The 19,409-nt window shown below is 38.6% G+C and overlaps 1 protein-coding gene across 1 annotated transcript; it reads left to right on the top strand.

The window, feature by feature from the left end:
* Positions 1–4,268: 4,268 nt before the first annotated feature.
* Positions 4,269–7,636, top strand: LOC122869873 (complement C1q-like protein 2). The gene is made up of 3 exons (XM_044183244.1): positions 4,269–4,487; positions 4,999–5,124; positions 6,203–7,636. The coding sequence occupies exons 1-3, from the start codon at positions 4,397–4,399 to the stop codon at positions 6,481–6,483; spliced, it is 498 nt and encodes a 165-aa protein (XP_044039179.1). The 5' UTR covers positions 4,269–4,396; the 3' UTR covers positions 6,484–7,636.
* Positions 7,637–19,409: the final 11,773 nt, after the last annotated feature.

Genomic DNA, 19,409 nt, shown 5'->3' on the forward strand with positions numbered 1-19,409 from the left:
AAACCACAAGGAATAATATGACTGCCCTTAAGATTAACGATAACATAATTTCCAACTCTTTAGGCATTTAAAAATATGTTGAAATGTCAAATACTCAGGTCAGTGATTGTGATAGATTTATTGAGTCAATTAAATAATGTACTATCACCCACTGTCTCTGAACACTTTCAGCTGAAATGTGAACAATCCATTACAAAACTCTGAATCTCAGAGGCAATTCACTCATTGAAAAAAGGGAAATCACCAGGCACTGAGGGGCTTTCTGTTGAATTCTATGTACATTTTTGGGATACCATTGAAAATCCTTCATTGGAATTATTTAAAGAATGTATTGTTAGAAAAGAAATGTCCACAACTATGAAGCAGGGTATAATAACTCCAAGCCTGATAAAGATCCTTTACTAATAGATAATTGGAGTGTTACGGTACACAGAGGCTGGACCCAAAAGCACGACTAGCACAGAGGGAGTTGAAGTAGTACTTTCAGTTTATTGTAAAAAACACAAGGAGTAACCAGGAGTGTGGAGGTAATCGCTGTGAGCCGGTGGACTGGGTGAAGACAGCGGGCTGGCAAGACTGGTGAGAGCAGGCGGGCGGAGCGAGGACAGCGGGCTGTGGTGGAGCAGCAGAGGGTCCGTGGTGAGATCTCTCTGGAAGGCAGGTGAGAGGAATCAACCTGAACTCAAGGAGTCAGAGAGTTAGTCAGGGGTTCAGATAACATGCAGGCAAATCTTTCAGAGCAGTAAGTCAGAGGCCGAGGCGTCGTACCACTTGAGTACACGGACGACCTCGCGAAGACTGGTGAGAAGAGCCGGGTAGATTTACTGCCAGGTGCTGACTGGTGGATGGAGAGCAGGTGAGCAGCAGCAGATGAGGAGCAGGTGTGTCAGTCTCTGATTGGAAGTTCACCGGAGGCCGCGCCCCGCAGCAAGCACACACACACACACACACACACACACACACACACACACACACACACACACACACACACACACACACACACACACACACACACACACACACACACACACACACACACACGAGACTTGTTCTTGATTTACTGGATTACACTGGTAACATTGAAACTGATGCTCTTATTGTATTTCTTGATTTTTCTAAGGCAGTTGATACTGTTTCCTATTGAAAGCACTCCAAACTTTTGGTTTTGGCAAAACCTGATTTTATGGGTATGCACATACAATTAAGTTTCGCCAGGCGTTGAGCAATATCTTACAATATTTCTTAAGAAACACTGGATGAAATCAACACCAATGTCTAAACAAAAGCTGCAAACTTTGAAATTCTTGGGTTGTCAGGGTTGTTTTAGATGCACCTGTGCATAATCTCAAAGCCTGATATTGAAAACTAACTTTGAGAGATGTGCTTGCTGCAGATTTCATGTTCTAAGTGGAGTCTAAGCGCCCAAGACTCTGTCAAGATTAACATCTCACATCATCTGTTTAAATTAACACTATCTTTACCTTTTTCACTTGTCTCTCCTCATTGAACTAATATTCAATCAATCAATCAAACTTTATTTCTATAGCACCTTCCAACAACCGAAACTGAACCAAAGTGCTGTACAACATTAAAAACAAGATAAAAAAAATAATAATGATAATAACAAATAATAATAAAAGTACAAATAGGTCAGCAGAGCACATTACAACATTAAGATAAAGAGAAGTGTCACAGGGCCACTAAGTGTTAAAAGCTATTCTAAATAAGTGGGTTTTAAGTTTGGCTTTGAACAAAGGCAGGTCAGTGATGGAACGCAAGTCAATGGGCAGAGAGTTCCAGAGTTTCAGACCGGCCACTGCAAAAGAACGGTCGCCCCACTGTTTGCACCGGGACCGGGGGACCTCCAGCAGATGTTGCCCAGCAGATCGTAGAGCTCTGGCGGGTCGGTGAGGGCTTAAAATCTCACACAAATAGGAAGGTGCAAGGCCACCTATAATATTGCCTGAATTGTGAATTTAAACAAGAGTTTCTGCTTTCTCCTCATCTCTCACTGCTGTTAGTTCACCATCATTTAAGACTGGATACCCATACTCTCTTTTTATCCCATTCATTCTTTATCATTCTCCAAACTTTAGCAATATTAGATTATGGCTGGTGTGGTGTATGGATCTGCAGCAAGCACTTCTCTCTTAAAGTTAGATAATATTCAGTTGCAGGCTTTGAGATTATGCACAGGTGCATTTAAAACAACCCCGACAGCAGCATTACAGGTAGAAATGGGAGAAATGCCACTAGAAATGAGAAGGATACAGCTATCATTGCATTTCTGGGTTAATTTACAGGGCCATAGTCAAGATCACCCAACACAAGGCACTTTAAAAACTTGTTGGGAAAATGAGAGGAAGGAGACAAAAAGCTTTGGATGGACAGTGACACAAAAAGCCACTTTAGTCCAACAGGACCTTTGCCAGCAATACCACCTTGGATACTTCCTCACGCCGCAGTAGATTTTACATTATTAGAAAAGAAGAACAAGGATAGGGTGTGTAATTGACATACCATACAGGCATATATTGATAGTTTAGTTCAGTTAATAAAACAGGAGTAGCATTTATTGTTCCAGAGTTTCATCTCAAAGGAAGGCCAAAGCCAAAACTAGTGAAACACAGTCTGTCACGAGTGATTGCCCGACAGAGATGGATGCCATGAAAGAACAACTGGCAGCTTTGGAAACCAGGATGAAGGAACTGGAGGGAAAAGGTAGAATGAAACTTTTTTTAAAGACTTTAATGAAGAATTTATTAAAAAGCAAGTTGTATGTCGGTGTCCTCAGTTAATTATTGTGTTGGAAAACGGACAGACCTCAGTCTACTAATTTAGAACCTGCTAAGCATCCAAGGGGCCAGTGATGGGCAAGAATCTGCAAGAAATTGAGTTGTAGTGTTAGGAGAGCCGTTGGAGAGATGACCAGCATTAGCTAAAGATACCTAACGCTGTGTTGTTTCACTTCACAATGTTCTAAAGTTTGCTATCATGTTTGGCAGAAACCAAAAGTAGGGATCGTCTGATACTGGCGAGAGATACAACAGTTCAACATACAAGTTGCTCTTTAAGCAATGCATGTGATGTGATGAAATTCACAAGATAAATAGAATAGAAATGCTTTGATGTAATAACATGATGAAAATGTTTTATTTTATATATAGACAAAAAGGTGATTTTCAGTGCAGTGGCAGAGCATGGTGGGGCCTATGGACCCTTCAACACAGACAAAACTGTGGTTTACAACACAGTGATTACAAACCTTGGTGATGCCTACAATAACTGTACAGGTAAATACATCACATGCAGCCACACTCATAATCACCTATGTTGATTGTTTGGTTTGAGTATTGTTGAGACATTTTACATACATGAATATACTGTAGCTGTGTATCATAAATCATATCAGTAATCTAATTAGTGATAACCAGTGCAATTCCAATAATAACCAATAAAATTCCAATAATCAATATTTTCTATATTAACAATGAATCAAATGACTTCATGTAAGGTGAAAGGGGTCGCTGATTATTTAGGTTTTACAGCACCAGGTTTTACTGGTTGGTCCAGTCTTATTGTTGCGATCCACCTCGTTTCCAGCAGCATCAGGCAGCTGTTTTTAGCAAAAAAAGCTCTGATTAAACTAAAATGGATTAGTCTTTTGGTATTTATCACGGATAATATTAAATCAATAAAATTGATTCACTTTGATTTAGCCAAAAACTAAAGTGATTTCCACATATCCTTCATTATGGGACAGTGTCAGACCTAAATGCACTAAATTCAGATCTATTTAGTGATGTCTGACTTCTTTCTAGCTGCTGTACTCAGGTCTCTCTTGCAAAAGAGATCTTGATCTCGATGAGATTAATATAAATATTCAATATTATGTATTCTCTTTTTATTCTCATCCTTCACCAAGGCTCAGTTGTTCTTTTCCCTTTAAGAATTTCAACGTTTGCAGCTTTTGTTTAGATGTTGGTTTTGTGATCATTCGGGTTTCTTAAAAAAAATATCTCAAGATGTATCCTGGTGAAACTTCTGCAAACCAGTAAAACAACTTCAGCCCAAAGTTTCCTAAGAAAAGCAGCAGGCTGTTAATTGTCGTTATCATCGCCAGTATATACAAGGGATACCTCTAACAGTCCTTATTATTATTACTACCATCAATGAAAAACAACAGAAGATATATCCTGGTGAAACGTCTGCAAACCAGTAAAACAACTTCAGCCCAAAGTTTCCTAAGAAAATTAGCAGGCGGTTAATCAGTGTTGTTATCAACATTTATACTAAGAAATATTTTAAGATATTACTCAATGCCTTTGCGGTAAGGGAGGGACATGACAACACATCATCATCGATCGAACAACATAAAAGCAGCCACAGAGATCCTATGAATCACAGCTTTGGAGACGGAGTGAAGACTAACGAAACACAGTCTGCCTGCCATCCCAACACGAGTGATCGACCGACAGAGATGGGAGGTAGAGTGACACTTTCTCTTTCAAGACTTTAATGAAGAATTTATTAAAGTTAGTTGTTATAAATATGGATTCCAGTGCTAGTTTTGACAATGATGAGGTTGAAAATACATATTCAAATGCATATGATGGACCTCATTCTTCTAATTTTGAGCCGGCTAAGCATCCAAGGGGCCAGTAATTGGCAGGAATGAGGAGAAACAACGGCCACCAGCAATAAATTGAGTTGTAGTGTTAGGAGAGCCGTTGGAGAGCTGACCAGCATTAGCTAAAGATACCTAACGCTGTGTTGTTTCACTTCACAGTGTTTTAAAGTTTGCTATCACGTTTGGTAGAAACCAAAAGTAGGGATCGTCTGATGCTGGCGAGAGATACAACAGTTCAACATACAACAAAATTCAACCTACAAGTTGCTCTTCAAGCAATGCATGTGTTGTGATGAAATTCACAAGATAAATAGAATAGAAATGCTTTGATGTAACAACATGATGAGAATGTTTTGTTTTATATATAGACAAAAAGGTGATATTCAGTGCACTGGCAGAGCATGGTGGGGCCTATGGACCCTTCAACACAGACAAAACTCTGGTTTACAACACAGTGATTACAAACCTTGGTGATGCCTACAATGTCTGTACAGGTAAATACATCACATGCAGCCACACTCATAATCACCCATGTTGATTGTTTGGTTTGAGTATTGTTGAGACATTTTACATACATGAATATACTGTAGCTGTGTATCACTGATCAAATTTACTGGTTGGTTCAGTCTTATTGTTGCGATCCACCTCGTTTCCAGCAGTATCAGGCAGCTGTTTTTAGCAAAAAAAGCTCTGATTAAACTTAGTGTACACCACCTGCCCAGCACCAAACTGCAGACAAGAAACAGCTAGAAAGCTAGAAAACACAGTGGAGCATCTGGCAAGTTGAGGATTTGGTGGAAACCAAACCAGAGCTAAAAAGGAAAGTGAATATTGGACTTAAATTCATTGGATTGCCAGAATCACAACACACAAAGTAATTAATGCAGCTTTAAAGAGAGACATGATCAGAACGTTTTGCAGCAGATTTTCTCGTTAAAGATTACACAAACAATGATGTGAAAACTCCACATAGGTTACATAGTATACAGTATATATTCAGTACACCATACAGTATGTTTATACAGTACTAACAGTATTTATGTCTTTATGTCTTCCTATTATCATATATTTTGTTCATATATTGTTCATATATTTTATCTTACCTGCTTAAGGTTTTTTTTGTTACTTTTGTAGGGGTATTATGCTAATATCTGTATCTGTTGGCATCACAAAAATATCTGTATTTGGATTCTACCCAGAAGTGGTCGTGGTTATACCAGAAGTTTTAGACATTGTCAAGTCTGCTTCATTTTGTGTATTACATTGTTGTCTACTCGCATTCATTCATTCATTCAACTATAAGTTTAGCTGCCAACAAAAATATAATATTTTAACCATGTACCTGAATTTATTTTACTGCAGAAATTCTGTTAAGAGCGCATTATCTGTGCATATCCAAATAATGCATTCATATTCAGTTACACCCCTAACGTGTTCTGACAAAAAAGGAGATTACTTTCATTTTGATACACTCATTTTGAAAACTTTTTAAGGCAAAAGAAGGATTTTTTTCCCCCACTCAAAGCTTTTCAGAAACCTTTAAATTTGATGAATGTTCTTTTGTTTCCACAGGTATCTTCAGTGCTCCTGTTGCAGGTTTTTATTATTTTACCTTCTTCTATCATGCTGGAGGAGAACATAAATCAGGGCTGGAGCTGTTCAAGAACGGCGACCTCATTGTCAGGACATCTGATCACAAAACAAGCGCTGACACAGCTGATAATGGAGGAAATGCAGTGTTCGTGCAGCTGCAGAAAGGGGACGAGGTGTACGTATCCCTGAAAAAAGAGTCTCATGTTTGGGCAGCCGAACGCCATACCACCTTCAGTGGTTTTCTGGTCACTCAACTGTGAGAATTGATGATTTCACAAAGATGATTCCAAAAACCTGAGATCAATGATGCATCTGCTATATTACCAATACAATTTTAATTTAGATTAAAACAGATGCCAAGACAAATGAAATATATCATTAAAACATTAGTCCAATGAGTCTTGACTGTTTCATGTCATGTGACAAGAAACCCCATTCATTTTGGACACTGCATGAGCTTTCCTCTCATACCACCCTCAGGTCCACTTGTCAGTTTTGTACACACGATATCACATGTACTATTAGGCCATTTGGCCAACATTGTGCTAAAATTGTGTCATCTTCCCCAAAACCCATTTGATATTACATAGCCTGTGGCCTTTCCCTTTTCACCATCCACAGGGGAAACTAAATCAAAATGGCCATTTTATTGTTGGTTCTGTCCAACACTTGAGGGGAACAATACAACAGCTTACAACAACCTTAGACAGGTTGGATGTTTCCAAATGTTTCCTTTTTACGAGAGGCTCAGTGGGGTTACCTTGGTTTTGGACTTCTGGTCAGATGCTAACTGCATTTCGTTGGCTATGTACCTGAACTTGCTCATTGACAAGAAAGTTGAATCTATTCTACAATAATCTAATTAATTTACCAGATAAAATTCAAATATTAAATACTGAATTACTGATCTCAGACTGTATGTGAGGGAAATTCCTGTCATAATCATGTTATTTCCAATCTAATTCAGCTTTTGCTAGCATGAATAGATGTGTCTTATACATCCACCATGATATTACAATGCTTAAGTTGTTGGGAAACTAAATACAAGTAAACTCATTATAAAAGAGTTTAGCCTGGAGGGGGGGTTGAAACCTCTTCCTGTGTACATGTGCTCTGAATGTTGATAATATATCTGTACAACAACGGGATGTATGTGTGGAGGAGTTTAAGGAGTAGGTGCAGGTGGCAGATGTTGGAGATGTTGTGAGGTACGAAGGCTAAGAGAAGAACAATGTCTTGACCAAGTAAAGAAAGGTCGAATAACACCTTGAGCAAAATCCTCTTGTTGTTGGCTCCAGTTAATGTTATCTCAAAGTACTAGAAGAACCGAGGAGGGACTGCCTCTCCTCATATCTGTGTAATGCTGATGATGGCTCTTGCTTGCAAGCAATAAAGATTGACTGAGAATCTGAATATTGGTTCATCTGGTATTTGAGTACCAACTCTCACCTGCACTAGACGAGAACTGATTTTTCAGTTCCCACGACATTTACATATAATTAATGAGTGAAGCCTGCTGTTCGAAATACGTAACATCATATTTGATACAAAGATATGCACTTACATGTCATCATACATCAACATTTATATATACACACACTTGTATATATGGATACACATATACACACAAATCATACAAAACAGAATATACAATATATGCAATATCACCATAAAATGCAAGTTATAGTGCAAAGCCTTGTTGTAGTGGTGGGAATGAGCGTAGTGCAAAGGGAGTGGTATGGTAATGAGACCGACATAAAAAACTTTTGTCCAAAGTTGACCCTGTATTCTAAACTTTTATTAAAAATAAATTTATTAAAAGTAAAAATATGTTTTATAGGAACTCAAAAGCTACAATGGAACCACAACATAATACATACTTATTGCACATATAGTTCACTCCCGTATGTCCAACTTCAGCCACGGTATTTGTTTAATGTGTGTAATGTGTGTCTGACTGACTTGTTGTGTGACATCACCGTCACTGTCCTGTCACAGAACATTTGTTAGCATAATCTCAGATTTTAGATTATGGTTTGTACGCTCATGCTGAAAGAAGACACTTCTCAGTTCAACATACAGTTTGCATTAGACAAGCATCTGTTTTATATCCTTAATATCCATTGAGATCAAGAATTCTTTTTCAAACAAGCCATGCTTCATTTAAACTCATAGTAATATTTAACTTAGAGGCAATTTTTAGAAGAACATTTTAATTTTAGTTGAGTTTATTTGGAGCCTTGATACTCACCACATTTGCAGCAAAACTAATTGATGTAACTGTAACAACAATTAGCAGTCTGACTCGTCTGTTCATCCCTATGAGCTACGTTATTATATACTGTATATGTTAGGTAACTGATAATATTTATAACAATAATATTGATAATAATTCGGATCCAGCTGTGGTTCTCATCTGAACTCCATTATTATTATTAGCAGGTTTAGTAACAGGGAGTGTTGCGGGTTAAATGCTTGAGTGGAATTTTAAATATAAGATTTGTCTCTTGCACAGAAAGACATTTTTTTTTTTGCATTAGAGTCCAACCAGGAAACAAGAAACTCCCAAATTCTCACGTGACCCCACTTACTAAAAGGCCATTTACTGTGTTGCAGTGTGAAATTTCCCACCTGGTCAGCTGTGCAAATGCACCTGCTGTGGGTCAAAAATGTGAATGTTAAAGGATAAGGCTGGTGTTCTATATGTGTATATATTTCTTATTGTCAACAAGTCCCTTTGTTAAGGCTCTGGCTTTATGCCTGAGCTCATTGTCTTTCTTTGTTATGTTTACCTTCAACTGACAAACGCTATTATAGTAATTATGACTCTTGAGATATTTCAGCCTGGACCAGAGCAGTGGCCGATTGATCAACAATGTATGATAAGAAACAATTTTGACCCGTTTCCCAAGTTGCAACTCAATTTCCTCAACTGCTTGTTTTGTATGACACTAGAAATATCTAAATATGCAATTGTGTATGGAAAAAAAGGAAATTAACTTTAATATAGACAAATAGGGTTTAAAGTGATGATAAAACTTACTCTTCTTCTTGAGTAAAAATTTGGATCAGGGAAGATAAAACGTGAGTACTGTAATGGACTCTAATGCCAATAAACACAAGCTACAATCTGAAAAGTCCAATCAGATGGTAACATTTGTTGGATGTAGTAGGTCAGTTCCAAATGATGACATCTTCTCTCCAAAAGCAGCCTGATCTTTGTTTTTAACTTGATTTGAATTATTCCACTGTTGTGGGTGATTTAGAAAATAATCCCTCTAAGGCCTGCGCCCCACGAAGTGAACCACATGGACATTTACTGTCACTGATCTGGATGCAAAGTAGAAGCTAAATTTCAAATTCGATTTTAAATGTTCTCACTGCTTGGACAAATAAAACCCATGTATCTTACACATTCTGTAAAAACATTATTATCAATTTCATCACACCAGATTGTCATTACATACATTTTATTTTTCACTCATTTAGAGGAAATATACTTTATATTGTATTTTTTTCCTCTACTAGTTACATTTCCTAAAAGAGCAATCATATAGAATTAATATATATAAATAAATGGCACCACAAGTACAAAATCATTTCATTTGGTCTATATAATGTCTGAAAATAGTGAAAAATGCCCATCATAATTTCCAAAGCTGACATTTTCAAATTGCAAATATTCAATTTGGCATTCTTGCCTAAAAGATGACTTAGATGATTATCAGTTATTTGTTGGCGATTAATTTTTGTCATCACAATTCATAATTAATCTGGAAAGTTAAACAACGGTTTTTGAGGAACACATTTTAATTTTTCAAAGATTAAGTCGTGTACTTTGAATGTAAATAAAAAGGTACCAGAGTGCATTAAAAAGCATCAAAATAGAGCTTGTTTATTAAAAAACAAAAATGACAGGGGAGGATCCCCCCCGGACCCCTCTACAGAGCTCCGGGCTTAGCCCCGAATGTCCTCAATTCCAAGAAACGCCCCTGTGCCCTATCATTATGCAGCTTACCACGCGCACCTGATTCAACTTCTTTAGGTTTACTGTGTAACCTACATTTTGAGTGGTTTACGTTTTATTTTCATTTTCAAATAAGCCATATGTTCACTTCATTGGTTAGAAAACGAGAGAGATCCTAAGGATTTTTAGGAACAGTTTATATCTCAGAGCCTTAAGTTCATAGTTGTCTTCAACAGACATCCAGTTCATGTCATTTTTCTTTCTTTATGCCAGACTTAAATTGTAGTTCCTTAAAGATAATATCTCTTAATGGCAGAGGTATCCGTGACAGTACTAAAAGGAAATCAGTTCTTATGTTCTCTAGATGAAAAATACTGACTTAACATTTTTTACAAGAGACTCATTCAGGTGACAGTGATATGAAGTTTTGGAAAGCACAATGGGGTGACCAATATAATTTTTGTCATGCCTCTCAACATTCAGCAGGTGTCGCCGTCCTCCTTAACATGTTTACAGGAGACATTGTTGAGTCAGACACTTCAGATGAGGGTCGATGGATAATCCTGATTTTCAAATGAGATAAAAACTTTTTTTTATAGTTTGTAATTTATATAGCCATAATAACACAACTCAAGCAAAGATAATGTTTATGCAACTTTGTATGAAACTAGAAGCACTCAAAAACAAATTTAAGGAAGCACACATGGTCATTGGAGGAGATTATAATGATGCTCCAGATGATCTTATAGATCGAGTACCTGCAGGAACTGTCCAGCACTCAAGATTCAGAAGTACTGCATTTATTTGTGAAGTTTCAAGTTTTCTTTCAGTTATAGATGTTTGGCGGTTCTTAAATACTGATACCAAAGAGTTTACTTAGTGTGAAGCGCTTTGAGTAGTCGGAAAGACTAGAAAGTCGCTACACAAGTACAGCCCATTTACCATTTCAAGTTCAAGATCAGGGAATTAGCAATGATAATTGCTAAATAAAAACATTTATAATATAGCTAAAGAAATCAGCATTATGGACCAATGAAATACATTAATGATTAAATATAATCTTTTAGAGGAAGAGGAAATACAAATGAAGAGACTGAGGGAGGATATAGGTAACATATATTGAAATGGCTAAAGGGGCCTTTGTATGGTCTAGAGCAAAATGGTTGGAACAAGGGGAAAAGAAACTCTAGCTACGTCTTTGCCTTAGAAAAACAAAACCACAAGGAATAATATGACTGCCCTTAAGATTAACGATAACATAATTTCCAACTCTTTAGGCATTTAAAAATATATTGAAATGTCAAATACTCAGGTCAGTGATTGTGATAGATTTATTGAGTCAATTAAATAATGTACTATCACCCACTGTCTCTGAACACTTTCAGCTAATCACTCCTCGGTTCTTCTAGTACTTTGAGATAACATTAACTGGAGCCAACAACAAGAGGATTTTGCTCAAGGTGTTATTCGACCTTTCTTTACTTGGTCAAGACATTGTTCTTCTCTTATCCTTCGTACCTCACAACATCTCAAACATCTGCCACCTGCACCTACTCCTTAAACTGCTCCACACATACATCCCGTTGTTGTACAGATATATTATCAACATTCAGAGCACATGTACACAGGAAGATGTTTCAACCCCCCCTCCAGGCCAAACTCTTTTATAATGAGTTTACTTGTATTTAGTTTCCCAACAACTTAAGCACTGTAATATCATGGTGGATATAGAAGACACATCTATTCATGCTAGCAAAAGCTGAATTAGATTGGAAAAAACATGATTATGACAGGAATTTCCCTCACATACAGTCTGAGATCAGTAATTCAATATTTAAATTTTATCTCGTAAATTTAATTTAGATTATTGTAGAAAAGATTCAACTTTCTTGTCAATGAGCAAGTTCAGGTAAATAGCCAACGAAATGCAGTTAGCATCTGCCCAGAAGTGCAAAACCAAGGTAACCCCACTGAGCCTCTCGTAAAAGGAAACATTTGGAAACATCCAACCTGTCTAAGGTTGTTGTAAGCTGTTGTATTGTTCCCCCCTCAAGTGTTGGACAGAACCAACAATAAAATGGCCATTTTGATTTAGTTTCCCCTGTGGATGGTGAAAAGGGTCTGCATCAAGGATCGGCTCTGAGCCCCTTCTTATTTGCTCTGGTGATGGACAGGCTGACAGATGAGGTTAGACAGGAATCTCCTGGACTATGATGTTTGCGGATGACATTGTGATTTGTAGTGAGAGCAGGGAGCAGGTGGAGGAAAATCTAGAGAGATGGAGGTCTGCTCTGGAAAACAGAGGAATGAAGCTTAGCCGCAGTAAGACAGAATACATGTGTGTCAATGAGAGGGACCCAGGTGGGACGGTGAGGTCACAGGGGGCAGAGGTGAAGAAGGTGCAGGACTTTAAGTACTTAGGGTCAACAGTTCAGAGCAATGGAGACTGTGGAAAAGAGGTGAAGAGGCGAGTGCAAGCAGGTTGGAACGGGTGGAGAAAAGTGTCAGGTGTGTTGTGTGATAAAAGAGTATCAGCAAGAATGAAAGAAAAGGTGTTCAAGACGGTGGTGAGTCCAGCAATGTTGTACAGCTTAGAGACAGTGGCACTGAAGAAAAGACAAGAGGCAGAGCTGGAGGTAGCAGAGCTTAAGATGCTGAGGTTCTCTTTGGGAGTGACGAGGACGGACGGGATCAGGAACGAGGACATCAGAGGGACAGCTCATGTTAGATGTTTCGGAGATAAAGTCAGAGAGGCCAGACTGAGGTGGTTTGGACATGTTCAGAGGAGAGACTGTGAATATATTGGTAGAAGGATGCTGAGGTTGGAGCTGCCAGGCAGGAGGTCTAGAGGAAGACCAAAGAGGAGATTTATGTATGTAGTGAGAGAGGACATGAAGTTAATTGGTGTGAGTGAAGAGGATGCAGAGGACAGGGTTAGATGGAGGCACATGATTCGCTGTGGCGACCCCTGAAAGGGAACAGCCGAAAGGAAAAGAAGATTACCATATCTACATAACCCAGGTTTCCATCAGACAGTGCTCTCTCCCACCATCTCCATAAGACCAAATGATATAATGTAAACTTCTCATCTTCAGATCTATTTAGTGATGTGTCTGACTTCTTTCTAGCTGCTGGCACTCTGGTATCTGCTTTGCAAAAGAGATATTAACTTCAATGAGATTACTTGATTAAAAATAAATATTGTGCCATTATGTATTCTCTTTTTACTTTCTCATCCTTCACCAAGGCCAGTTGTTCTTTTCTCCTGTAAGTAATTTCCTCATTTGCAGCTTTTAGCTGGACATTGGTGTTGATTTCCATCCAGTGTTTCTTAAGAAATATTGCAGTTTATATTGCTCAACGCTTCTCAGAAACTTCTCTGTTGATGCATGCCCAAAGTTTCAGAAGACAACTGTGTGTGCGCTCCCATAAAAGGTGGTGTTTGACGCTGCCACTTGAGCCTTTCTTGCACAAATCATTCATTATCATTATAATGAAGTGTATATAAAAATTATTACAGCAAAAAGCAACACTGCTGGTGCAAATAAGGCAAAAAGAGTATCGTTGGCAGAAAATTGTTAATCCACTCAACGCACTCTCTATGCCTTCCGCTTATGTGTGTATATTTGTATATATTTAAACATTGTACTCATTAAATCCGGAATGACACTGTCCCACAATGAAGGATACGTGGAAATCACTTCAGTTTCTTGGCCAAATCAAAAGTGAAATTAATTTGACTGGATTTTAATATTATCTGTGATAAATACCATACGTAGGTCCAAAACACAATAGGATGATATTGTGTTTGGCTGGCATTTGTGACTCCTTGTTCTGCTCACATCCCGAGCAGCAGAGACTGAGCTTCAGTATGCCTACCGACAACAGCTCATCATGCTCTGCATATATTCAGGTTTTACTTTTAATTCTGTCCTCTGTCTGCTCCATATTTGTTATTGTGGTATATAATTTCTAACTGTGGAATTAATTTAGCTTTTGGCTGCTTCTGCTGTCCAGACGCTGCTTCTGCCCGGGCGGTCCCGACGCTGCCCTGATCTGGCTGGCAAGTCTCCAGGGAGTCCTAGCCTCGCTTCTCCTCAGGCCGGCAGGTCTCCAGGGGATTCCCGCCTTCGCCAGGCTCCAGAGGGTCCTCGCCTCTCACCTTCACTGCACCAAGCCTCCAGAAGGTCCTCACCTGCCTTTCGCTGGCCGGGCTTCCTGCACCTCCGCCTCGCTGCCGGCCTCCTTGGACCTTCCTCTCCAGTGCCACTGGTATCTCCGGGCCAGGCCTCTAGATGAAAGATCTTTGTCACAGACTCCTATGCAATCAGCCTCAAGACCTGCTCAGCCTCCCCCAGGCCATCCTACCGCAGGTCCCCAGGCCCGCACATGCCCAAACCCTGGTCATCCACCCTGATCACTCCCCTTGCCGACGCGGGTAGCCGCCCCTCCACCACGGGAGCTGGGCTGGTCCCGGAGCTGGCCGTGGCGGGATGCTGGGCCATGGGATACGCCGCAGGCTCCACAACCTACTAATCATCCACACCTGCTCCTTTATCTCACTCCTGCCCCCATTAGCTCCCAATCCCAGCCTGGGTATAGGAAGCCCTGCATCATTCTCAGTCTAGGTCCAATCTCAAGCTTGTACTAGGGACTTCATGTTACGCAGATAACATTTATCTCCAGCCTGCTGTCTCCAGCGATCCTCTCAGCGAGTCTTCCCTCCTATAGACTTCCCTATCTACGCCTCCTGTACACCTGTACTCATCTGGCTGTCATCCAATAAAGAACATTCTATCTCCCATCTAAATTGTCCCCTGCATGTCTATCCATAACATAGTCCTAGCTGATTGGGCATACTTTACGCAGGAGAAATATAAAATATGACTATAGTCATGCATAATGTAAGAATTTTTGTTTTTATTCATGAGGTAATAATAACTCACACTTTCCCTGGCCTCAACAGTACAAATTGCTTTGAGGCTGGTTGAGGACAAAACTCTACTGCCTCTTAATCTTGCTGAGAGAACGTACTGTTCAAACACATGAGAAAATGTGTAAAGGGTACTTTTGTGTTCATTATTTTGTCAGCCTGTAAGTTAGCTTGCTAAAAGCAGCTCAATAAGTTAGTAAGCTACAGTTATACCCCCAGGTTGCCTATTAGCCTGCATGTGACGTTGTGCATGTAAGCTAGCCAGTTAACAGGACTATTTGTGTTCCAACTTATCAAACGTTATTTAATGTTGTCATATGTTTTTTTCGATTTATTAGTTTTAAACCTGATAAAGCCAGAAACTGATATAAATAGCATGTTCAATGGATCAAGCGTTATTTAATGTTATATTTGTGAATATAAAATTTCAATCCGATGTCTTTACCAAAAGTAAGCTTAACCTTTAATAACTCGATTATATAAAACATGCAATGAGAAGTAATTCAACCACGCTTAGAAAACAAAAGAATTGAAATTGGACATCCTTGACAAACTGAGCTCAAAACAGGAAACCTTTGTGTAGTGTTTGGATAGCATCACACCGCTGTCAACATTCTTATAAAACATTTCAACTGCCGATACAAGATTTTGCAATTTAGGTCTGACAGTCTTAAATTTATGAGTGAAACAACAGCTGTGAGAGAGATGAGGAGAAAGCAGAAATTCTTGTTTAAATTCACAATTCGGACTATATTAGTTCAATCAGGAGAGACCAGCGAAAAAGTGAAGATTAAAAAAAGTTAAAAGTTAATTTAAACAGATGATGTGAGATGTTAATCTTGACACAGTCTTTGGCGCTTAGACTCGCTTAGAACATGAAATCTGCAGCAAGCACATCTCTCAAAAAGTTAGATAGTTTTCAATATCAGGCTTTGAGATTATGCACAGGTGCATTTAAAACAACCTAACAGCAGCATTACAGGTGGAAATGGGAGAAATGCCACTGGAAATGAGAAGGATACAGCTATCATTGAATTACTGGGTTAATTTACAGGGCCATAGTCAAGACTCATTAAATGCATTTAGGTCTGACACTGTCCCATAATGAAGGATACGTGGAAATCACTTTAGTTTTTGGCTAAATCAAAGTGAAATTAATTTGACTGATTTTAATATTATCTGTGATAAATACCAATAGGGTCTGTAACACCAGAGGATATTGTGTTGGCTGGTATTTGTGACCTCATCTCACCTATCCTGACACAGGGACTGAGCTTCAGTTTCCACGACAACAGCTCATCAAGTTTGCATATATTCAGGTTTTACTTTTAATTTGTCCCTGTCTGTCTATTTGTTATTGTATATAATTTCTAACTTTGAGAACACACACAGACTAGAGCAGACACAAGTCCATAAAAATGAAAACACATCACACAGCTTTTCCCAGTTCACGAGACATTTTCAGCAATCTTGCCTTGATCAGCGTTGTCAAAGGATCCAAAACAATATAAAGGTTTTTACAAAATACAATCGTTAGTCCTAGTTGATACAGAAATTCACTGAGCAGTACTGTTCAAACACATGAAATGTATAAAGGGTACTTTTGTGTCTATTATTTTGTCAGCCTGTAAGTTAGCTGCTAGCTTAGCTCAATAAGTTAGTCGCTACAGTTACATGCCCAGGCTGCCTATTAGCCTGCGATGGCGTTGTGCATGTAAGCTACTAGTTAACAGGACTATTTGTGTTCAGCGATCAAACGTTATTTAATGTTGTCATATGTTTCGATTTATTAGTTTTAAACCTGATAAAGCCAAAAACTGATATAAATAGCATGTTCAATCTGATGTTTATCACTTAGAAATAGAGCTGTATCATCAGCTAACTGGGTCAATCCGATGTCTTTACCGAAAATAAGCAACCTTTAATAACTGGATTATGTAAAACATACATAATGAGAGTAATTCAACCACGATCAGAAACAAAGAGAGGTAAAATTGGACATCCTTGACATACTGAGCTCAAAACAGGAAACCTTTGTGTAGTGTTTGGATACAGCATGACACCGCTGTCAACATTCTTATAAAACATTTCAACTGTCGATACAAAGTTTTGCCCGAAACTAAAAGTTAGGAGCGCTTTAAATAAGAAACAATATTCTACAGCATTGACTGCCTTATAAAAGTTTTCAATATCAGGCTTTGAAATTATGCACAGGTGCATCTAAAACAACCCTGACAACCCAAGAATTTCAAGGTTTGCAGCTTTTGTTTAGACATTGGTGTTGATTTCATCCAGTGTTTCTTAAGAAATATTGTAGATATTGCTCAACGCCTGGCGAAACTTCTGGTTGGTGCATGCCCAAAGTTTCCTGAGAAATTGTGTGGCCGTTCCATAAAAAGGGTTTTTGCGAAATCAAAAGTTTGGGCGCTTTCAATAGGAAATAGCAATGACTGCCTTAGAAAAATCAAGAAATACAATAAGAGCATCAGTTTCAATGTTACCAGTGTAAATCAAGAACAAGTCTTGATTTGTTCTTGATTGTGTGTGTGTGTGTGTGTGTGTGTGTGTGTGTGTGTGTGTGTGTGTGTGTGCTGCAGGGCGTGGCCTCAGTGAACTTCCAATCAGAGACTGACACACCTGCTACTCATCTGCTGCTGCTCACCTGCTCTCCATCCACCAGTCAACACCTGGCAGTAAATCTACCTGGTACTTCTCACCAGTCTTGCGAGATCGTCCGTGTACTCAGAGTCTCTTCATTTTGTATTTCCTCTTCCTCTAAAAAGATTATATTTAATCATTAATGTATTTCATTGGTCCATAATGCTGATTTCTTTAGCTATATTATACATTTTTTATTTAGCATTTATCATTGCTAATTCCCTGATCTTGAACTTGAAATGGTAAATGGGCTGTACTTGTGTAGCGACTTTCTAGTCTTTCCGACTACTCAAAGCGCTTCACACTAAGTAAACTCTTTGGTATCAGTATTTAAGAACATAAACATCTATAACTGAAAGATGTTCACAAATAAATGCAGTACTTCTGAATCTTGAGTGCTGGACAGGTTCCTGCAGGTACTTTCGATCTATAAGATCATCTGGAGCATCATTATAATCTCCTCCAATGACCATGTGTGCTTCCTAAAATTTGTTTTTGAGTGCTTCTAGTTTCATACAAAGTTGCATAAACATTATCTTTGCTTGGAGTTGTGTTATGGCTATATAAATTACAAACTATAAAAAAAAGTTTTATCTCATTTGAAAACCAGGATTATCCATCGACCCTCATCTGAGTGTCTGACTCAACAATGTCTCCTGTAAACTTGTTAAGGAGGACAGCGACACCTGCTGAATGTTGAGAGCATGACAAAAATTATATTGGTCACCTCATTGTGCTTTCCAAAACTTCATATCACTGTCACCTGAATGAGTCTCTTGTAAAAAATATTAAGTCAGTATTTTTGATCTAGAGAACATAAGAACTGATTTCCTTTTAGTACTGTCATGGATACCTCTGACATAGATTATATCTTTAAGGAACTATAATTTAAGTCTGGCATAAAAAGAAGAAAAATGACATGAACTGGATGTCTGTTGAAGACAACTATGAACTTAAGGCTCTGAGATTTAAACTGTTCCTAAAATCCTTAGGATCTCTCGTTTTCTAACCAATGAAGTGAACATATGGCTTATTTGAAAATGAAAATAAAAAGTAAACCACTCAAAATGTAGGTTACACAGTAAACCTAAAGTAGTTGAATCACCTTATGCAGTAAATCTCACACAGTCAATAATGGCAACAGCGCCCTGCCAGTCTTTCCCCGCTTCACAAAGGGCCAAAGTTTATTTCCGCACTGTCTAAGTAAGTTAGATCCTCCGCCATCCGCAGATTCTTTTCTTCGTGACATCAGCGTTGAGGAAGCCCTCCATACTTTGTGCCTGAAGGTGAGCGTGGTAAACTGCATAATGATAGGGCACAGGGCGTTTCTTGGATTGAGGACATTGAGGGGCTAAGCCGGAGCTCTGTAGAGGGGTCCGGGGATCCTCCCCTATTATTTTGTTTTTAATACACAAGCTCTATTTTGATGCTTTTTAATGCACTCTGGTACCTTTTTATTTATATTCAAAGTACACAACTTATCTTTGAAAAATTAAAATGTGTTCCTCAAAACTGTTGTTTAACTTTCCAGATTAATTATGAATTGTGATCACGAAAATGAATCGCCAACAAATAACTGATAATCATGTAAGTCATCTTTTAGGCAAGAAAAACTCCAAAATTCATTG

Source organism: Siniperca chuatsi, linkage group LG22 (assembly GCF_020085105.1).
Source record: "Siniperca chuatsi isolate FFG_IHB_CAS linkage group LG22, ASM2008510v1, whole genome shotgun sequence".
Taxonomy (NCBI): Eukaryota; Metazoa; Chordata; class Actinopteri; order Centrarchiformes; family Sinipercidae; genus Siniperca; species Siniperca chuatsi.

Excerpts from the sequence above, each read along its gene's own strand:
- LOC122869873 (XM_044183244.1), top strand. The coding sequence starts at position 4,397 with ATGAATCACAGCTTTGGAGACGGAGTGAAGACTAACGAAACACAGTCT. Across the intron at positions 4,488-4,998 it reads TCGACCGACAGAGATGGGAG|ACAAAAAGGTGATATTCAGT; the intron begins GTAGAGTGACAC and ends TTTTATATATAG. Across the intron at positions 5,125-6,202 it reads TGCCTACAATGTCTGTACAG|GTATCTTCAGTGCTCCTGTT; the intron begins GTAAATACATCA and ends TTGTTTCCACAG.